Here is a 7,500-nt window from a genome sequence, read left to right as displayed (position 1 = left end):
TTCTTTAGCGAACCTAGACAGTCAGAAGTTGGATTTGCGTCCAGCAGGTGGCAGCCATGTCACATACTTCTCTCGTTCCAATTTCACGCATGCGCACACCACTCGTGCTCATGAATGATGACTGATACACACGGAGATTGCTGGTTGTAGGAGTGGTTGCACCACTCAAAAAAGGTAGTCGACAAAAATATTTCCTCATAGTATTAGTCGACGAAATCAACACAAAGTAACACATCCCCCCCCCCCCCCCCCCCCACACACACACACACACACACACGCCACCCGTTCCTGTGTGACCGTGTGCTTTCTCCTTCCCCCCCCCCCCCCCCCCCAGACAAGGCTGGCTTCGGGAACAACTTCACGACGGGGGACAACAAGTCCGTGGCCCAGACCATGGAGGCCGTGGTGGTGGGCTGCATGTTCAAGTCCCTGATCACCCGCTGCGCCTCCACCACACACGAGCTGCACAGCCCCGAGAACCTGGTGGGTCACGCGTGTGTGTGTGCGTGTGTGTGCGTGTGTGTGTGTGCGTGTGTGTGCGTGTGTGTGTGTGCGTGTGTGTGTGTGTGCGTGTGTGTGCGTGTGTGTGTGCGTGTGTGCGTGTGTGTGTGTGTGCGTGTGTGTGTGTGTGTGTGTGTGTGTGTGTGTGTTCAAGGTTGTACTTTATTATTGCGTCTTGTGTCATCATCATCATTTATTTAACTCACGACCATGATCACATGGTTTGGAGCACGGATTCATAAAAGTAATACAATCGGAAGTATACAATACATTACAGATTACACGATATATACATAGACATAACGGAAGGCTTTACCTATTTGTACAGTGGAAGAACATTTGTCAGAAAAGCACCCAATTTATAGATAACTTTTTGTTTTTCAGATTTTAGTAATGCAATTAGTTTAAACATAGTGTACAGGTACATGAGAGTAAAACATATTCTTGTTTGGCTTCCTCAGAGGCAATGCAGCTGTGTGCGTGTGTGCGTGCGTGCGTGCGTGCGTGTGTGCGTGCATGTGTGCGTGCGTGCTTTTATATTCACTCACACATCCCGCTTGTCTCTCCCATTAATGTACGCATCCTTCGAAAGCCTACATGGGTCGTGCAAGGACGCGTTGTGATTGGCCAGTAATATAGCCTCTTTGAGTGGCAGTCGAGGGAAAACGCTCTTGTTGCCCCGAACACTATTTACTGTTCTCTGGCCCAGACTGTATGATGAAGCGTTTGGAAATCGTAACGTGAGACTACCTGTACTGCGACGTCACTGCCTGTTTCCTGTCTCCTTATTAGGGCCTGTCTGTGCTGTGACGTCACTGCCTGTTTCCTGTCTCCTCTCCTTATTAGGGCCTGTACTGTGAATGAATGAATGAATGAATGAATGAATGAATGAATGAATGAATGAATGAATGAATGAATGAATGACCTTTATTTATATAGCACCCTTCTCAGCACGAGTGCACAGGGTGCTTTACAATAGTACAAAAATAAAACAACTATAACAACAGCAGGCAGCCATTATCACAGAATAAACAGTGAAAACATAGCATCAAAAGGACAATAAGAACACACAGATAAAAACACAAACAGTAGAAAAACAGTGTTATAGGTGACCAAAAGCCTGTCTGAACATGAACGTTTTCAATTGTTTTTTAAAAGAGGCCTCAGAAAGGACAGTTCTTAGGTCCAGGGGGAGGGCGTTCCACAGTCTGGGGGCTGTCACTACAAAGGCTCGGTCACCCTTTGTTTTTAATCTGGTCCTGGGGACCACGAGGAGGTGCTGATCGGCTGATCGAAACTGTGACATCCTGTTTCCTGTCTCCTTATTAGGGCCTGTACTGTGACATCCGCCAGCTGGTGCAGTTCATCAAGGAGTCCCACGGCAACGTGTTCCGCCGCGTGGCGCTCAGCGCGCTCCTGGACAGCGCCGAGAAGGTCGCCACGACCACGCCCCCCGCGGCCGCCAAGAAACCCGACGACAAGGAGGAGCCAAAGATGCCTGGACCCAGGAGGTGTGTGTGTGTGTGTGTGTGTGTGTGTGTGTGTGTGTGTGTGTGTGTGTGTGTGTGTGTGTGTGTGTGTGTGTGTGTGTGTGTGTGTGTGTGTGTGTGTGTGTGTGTGTGTGTGTGTGTGTGTGTGTGTGTGTGTGTGTGTGTGTGTGTGTGTGTGTGTGTGTGTGTGTGTGTGTGTGTGTGTGTGTGTGTGTGTGTGTGTGTGTGTGTGTGTGTGTGAAAAAAAATAATCTTTGAGTTCATTATACGAATCAGCGTCATTGCGAACGCAATGAGCACTTACTATGAGACCTAGCAGATCTTGTCTGTCTGTGTGTCTGTCTGTCTGTCTGTCTGCATCAGCAATCACTCAGCTCCATATATGGGCACAAAAGGGGCCAGGTCCACATATACAGTAACAGCGGGACAGACAGACAGACAGACAGACAGACAGACAGACAGACATGATCTGCAGGGTCTCAGCTGCGTTCGCTTCCCGCGTTTGCGCGTCTTACTGGTGAGTTGGAGGGTTATGAAACACATTCAAATTCATGTTGGGGGTGTGCGTGTGTGTGTGTGCGTGCGTGCGCAGGTCAGAGGTGGGTGTGTCTGGTGAGAAGGGTCAGACGTCCAGCGCTGCAGACGAGTGTCGGAGCTACATCTCCAGCAGACCGCCGCAGACGCCTGAACAGTGAGTCCAGTCCACCCACCGTGTTTTAACATCAACCCTAACCCTGAACAGTGAGTCCAGTCCACCCACCGTGTTTTAACATCAACCCTAACCCTGAACAGTGAGTCCAGTCCACCCACCGTGTTTTAACATTAACCCTGAACAGTGAGTCTAGTCCACCCACCGTGTTTTAACATCAACCCTAACCCTGAACAGTGAGTCCAGTCCACCCACCGTGTTTTAACATTAACCCTGAACAGTGAGTCCAGTCCACCCACCGTGTTTTAACATTAACCCTAACCCTGAACAGTGAGTCCAGTCCACCCACCGTGTTTTAACATTAACCCTGAACAGTGAGTCCAGTCCACCCACCGTGTTTTAACATTAACCCTAACCCTGAACAGTGAGTCCAGTCCACCCACCGTGTTTTAACATCAACCCTAACCCTGAACAGTGAGTCCAGTCCACCCACCGTGTTTTAACATTAACCCTAACCCTGGACAGTGAGTCCAGTCCACCCACCGTGTTTTAACATTAACCCTAACCCTGGACAGTGAGTCCAGTCCACCCACCGTGTTTTAACATTAACCCTAACCCTGAACAGTCAGTCCAGTCCACCCACCGTGTTTTAACATTAACCCTAACCCTGGACAGTGAGTCCAGTCCACCCACCGTGTTTTAACATTAACCCTGAACAGTGAGTCCAGTCCACCCACCGTGTTTTAACATTAACCCTAACCCTGGACAGTGAGTCCAGTCCACCCACCGTGTTTTAACATCAACCCTGAACAGTGAGTCCAGTCCACCCACCGTGTTTTAACATCAACCCTGAACAGTGAGTCCAGTCCACCCACTGTGTTTTAACATCAACCCTGAACAGTGAGTCTAGTCCACCCACCGTGTTTTAACACTAACCCTAACCCTGGACAGTGAGTCCAGTCCACCCACCGTGTTTTAACATTAACCCTAACCCTGAACAGTGAGTCCAGTCCACCCACCGTGTTTTAACATCAACCCTAACCCTGAACAGTGAGTCCAGTCCACCCACCGTGTTTTAACATTAACCCTAACCCTGGACAGTGAGTCCAGTCCACCCACCGTGTTTTAACATCAACCCTAACCCTAACCCTGAACAGTGAGTCCAGTCCACCCACCGTGTTTTAACATTAACCCTAACCTTGAACAGTGAGTCCAGTCCACCCACCGTGTTTTAACATTAACCCTAACCCTGAACAGTGAGTCCAGTCCACCCACCGTGTTTTAACATTAACCCTAACCCTGAACAGTGAGTCCAGTCCACCCACCGTGTTTTAACACTAACCCTGAACAGTGAGTCCAGTCCAGGTCTTCTTTATGAACATTAACCCTAACCCTGAACAGTGAGTCCAGTCCACCCACTGTATCTATAGGCCTTCTTGATGACCATAAACGTGAGCAACATGAGCAAACTGCCTCCCCCTGGCCAGCCGGGGCGCCTGATGGAGGGGAAAGGAACTGGTTGGAATAACGTGTTCCTTCCACGCGCTACGTCCAACCAGGGAAACTCCCCCCTGTCAGGTTGTAAAGGAGCAACTTGGACACTCAGGCATGAAGGAGTTCAAGTCCGTTGCTCTCCCCTTGTCCCCCATATATGGGGACTAGGTTGGTCTCCCCTTGTCCCCCATATATGGGGACTACTCAACTCAACTCAACTTTATTTATAAAGCACATTTAAAACAACCATAGCTGCCACAAAGTGCTGTACAGTACATAGGTAAAACAGTAAGTAAACGCATAGACTAAAAATACAGAATACAAAGACAACACACAAAACAAAACACAAAACAAGAGAAGGAGGGTGGAGGGTGGGGGAGGCTAGTTCAGGAACAGAGGTCTCATGCTGTGTTAAAAGCCAACTAGACTAGGTTGGTCTCCCCTTGTCCCCCATATATGGGGACTAGGTTGCTCTCCCCTTGTCCCCCATATATGGGGACTAGGTTGGTCTCCCCTTCTTGTCCCCCATATATGGGGACTAGGTTGGTCTCCCCTTGTCCCCCATATATGGGGACTAGGTTGGTCTCCCCTTCTTGTCCCCCATATATGGGGACTAGGTTGGTCTCCCCTTGTCCCCCATATATGGGGACTAGGTTGGTCTCCCCTTGTCCCCCATATATGGGGACTAGGTTGGTCTCCCCTTCTTGTCCCCCATATATGGGGACTAGGTTGGTCTCCCCTTGTCCCCCATATATGGGGACTAGGTTGGTCTCCCCTTGTCCCCCATGTATGGGGACTAGGTTGGTCTCCCCTTGTCCCCCATGTATGGGGACTAGGTTGGTCTCCCCTTGTCCCCCATATATGGGGACTAGGTTGGTCTCCCCTTCTTGTCCCCCATATATGGGGACTAGGTTGGTCTCCCCTTGTCCCCCATGTATGGGGACTAGGTTGGTCTCCCCTTGTCCCCCATGTATGGGGACTAGGTTGGTCTCCCCTTGTCCCCCATATATGGGGACTAGGTTGGTCTCCCCTTGTCCCCCATGTATGGGGACTAGGTTGGTCTCCCCTTGTCCCCCATGTATGGGGACTAGGTTGGTCTCCCCTTGTCCCCCATATATGGGGACTAGGTTGGTCTCCCCTTGTCCCCCATATATGGGGACTAGGTTGCTCTCCCCTTGTCCCCCATATATGGGGACTAGGTTGGTCTCCCCTTCTTGTCCCCCATATATGGGGACTAGGTTGGTCTCCCCTTGTCCCCCATATATGGGGACTAGGTTGGTCTCCCCTTCTTGTCCCCCATATATGGGGACTAGGTTGGTCTCCCCTTGTCCCCCATATATGGGGACTAGGTTGGTCTCCCCTTGTCCCCCATATATGGGGACTAGGTTGGTCTCCCCTTCTTGTCCCCCATATATGGGGACTAGGTTGGTCTCCCCTTGTCCCCCATATATGGGGACTAGGTTGGTCTCCCCTTGTCCCCCATGTATGGGGACTAGGTTGGTCTCCCCTTGTCCCCCATGTATGGGGACTAGGTTGGTCTCCCCTTGTCCCCCATATATGGGGACTAGGTTGGTCTCCCCTTCTTGTCCCCCATATATGGGGACTAGGTTGGTCTCCCCTTGTCCCCCATGTATGGGGACTAGGTTGGTCTCCCCTTGTCCCCCATGTATGGGGACTAGGTTGGTCTCCCCTTGTCCCCCATATATGGGGACTAGGTTGGTCTCCCCTTGTCCCCCATGTATGGGGACTAGGTTGGTCTCCCCTTGATCCCCCATGTATGGGGACTAGGTTGGTCTCCCCTTGTCCCCCATATATGGGGACTAGGTTGGTCTCCCCTTGTCCCCCATATATGGGGACTAGGTTGGTCTCCCCTTCTTGTCCCCCATATATGGGGACTAGGTTGGTCTCCCCTTGTCCCCCATATATGGGGACTAGGTTGGTCTCCCCTTGTCCCCCATGTATGGGGACTAGGTTGGTCTCCCCTTGTCCCCCATGTATGGGGACTAGGTTGGTCTCCCCTTGTCCCCCATATATGGGGACTAGGTTGCTCTCCCCTTGTCCCCCATATATGAGGACTAGGTTGGTGGAGGGTGTGTAGAGCCCAGGATCACATTAGATGATTGACACGGGGGGTGAAAAATGGGTTACAAAATCGTGGGATGAAAAAAAAATATATATGTTTTTTTGTGACCAAGTTTTTATTAAGCATTTTTCATTTTTCATTACAATTCCCCCACCACCCCACCCTCCCCAAGGTTCCAATTATCATTGCAACAAGAACAGACATTTCATCAGTTAGTTTGACATTTTACAATATAATAGGCATCTTGGCTGGTTGACTTATAAATAAAGATTGAAAAGTAGGCATACGTACATACATACATACATACATACATACATACATGGTTACAATAAAAATATATAAAAAAAAACCCTGTCCCCGTGGCGTCTCCGTGCAGTGAGGAGCAGCTCCCGGGCGCTCTCCTGGGCCGCAAGGACTTCTGGAGGAAGATGTTCAAGTCCCAGAGCGCCGCCAGCGACACCAGCAGCCAATCGGAACAGGACACGTCGGACTGCACCACGGCCCACTCCGGCACCACCACCGACCGGCGCTCGCGCTCCCGCTCGCGGCGCATCTCTCTCCGCAAGAAGCTCAAGCTCCCCATCGGTAGGTAATTGATCGTAGGCCTCGTCAGCGGCCCCCCATCGGTAGGTAATCGTAGGCCTCGTCAGCGGCCCCCCATCGGTAGGTAATCGTAGGCCTCGTCAGCGGCCCCCCATCGGTAGTTAATCGATCGTAGGGCCTCGTCAGCGGCCCCCCATCGGTAGGTAATCAATCGTAGGGCCTCGTCAGCGGCCCCCATCGGTAGGTAATCGTAGGCCTCGTCAGCGGCCCCCCATCGGTAGGTAATCGTAGGCCTCGTCAGCGGCCCCCCATCGGTAGGTAATCGTAAGGCCTCGTCAGCGGCCCCCATCGGTAGGTAATCGTAAGGCCTCGTCAGCGGCCCCCCATCGGTAGGTAATCGTAGGCCTCGTCAGCGCCCCCCCATCGGTAGGTAATCGTAGGCCTCGTCAGCGGCCCCCCATCGGTAGGTAATCGTAGGCCTCGTCAGCGGCCCCCCATCGGTAGGTAATCAATCGTAAGGCCTCGTCAGCGGGCCCCCATCGGTAGGTAATCTATCGTAGGCCTCGTCAGCGGCCCCCATCGGTAGGTAATCTATCGTAGGCCTCGTCAGCGGCCCCCATCGGTAGGTAATCTATCGTAGGCCTCGTCAGCGGCCCCCATCGGTAGGTAATCTATCGTAGGCCTCGTCAGCGGCCCCCATCGGTAGGTAATCTATCGTAGGCCTCGTCAGCGGCCCCCAT

At 51.7% G+C, this 7,500-nt stretch overlaps 1 protein-coding gene across 1 annotated transcript in view; it reads left to right on the top strand.

Moving 5' to 3' along the window:
- Positions 1 to 7,500, top strand: part of unc80 (unc-80 homolog (C. elegans)) — a gene marked incomplete at both ends in the record, with an annotated part of 117,814 nt that overhangs the window by 38,089 nt on the left and 72,225 nt on the right. Inside the window, 4 exon segments of the mRNA XM_080776437.1 lie at positions 335 to 483; positions 1,831 to 2,012; positions 2,584 to 2,682; positions 6,594 to 6,802. Of these exon segments, the coding sequence (XP_080632563.1) occupies positions 335 to 483; positions 1,831 to 2,012; positions 2,584 to 2,682; positions 6,594 to 6,802 (639 nt within the window).

This window comes from Protomyctophum bolini, assembly GCF_963924005.1.
Source record: "Protomyctophum bolini genome assembly, chromosome: 11".
NCBI lineage: Eukaryota > Metazoa > Chordata > Actinopteri > Myctophiformes > Myctophidae > Protomyctophum > Protomyctophum bolini.
Note: the sequence above shows the minus strand (reverse complement) of the source record. Positions and strands in the feature narration are given on the sequence as shown.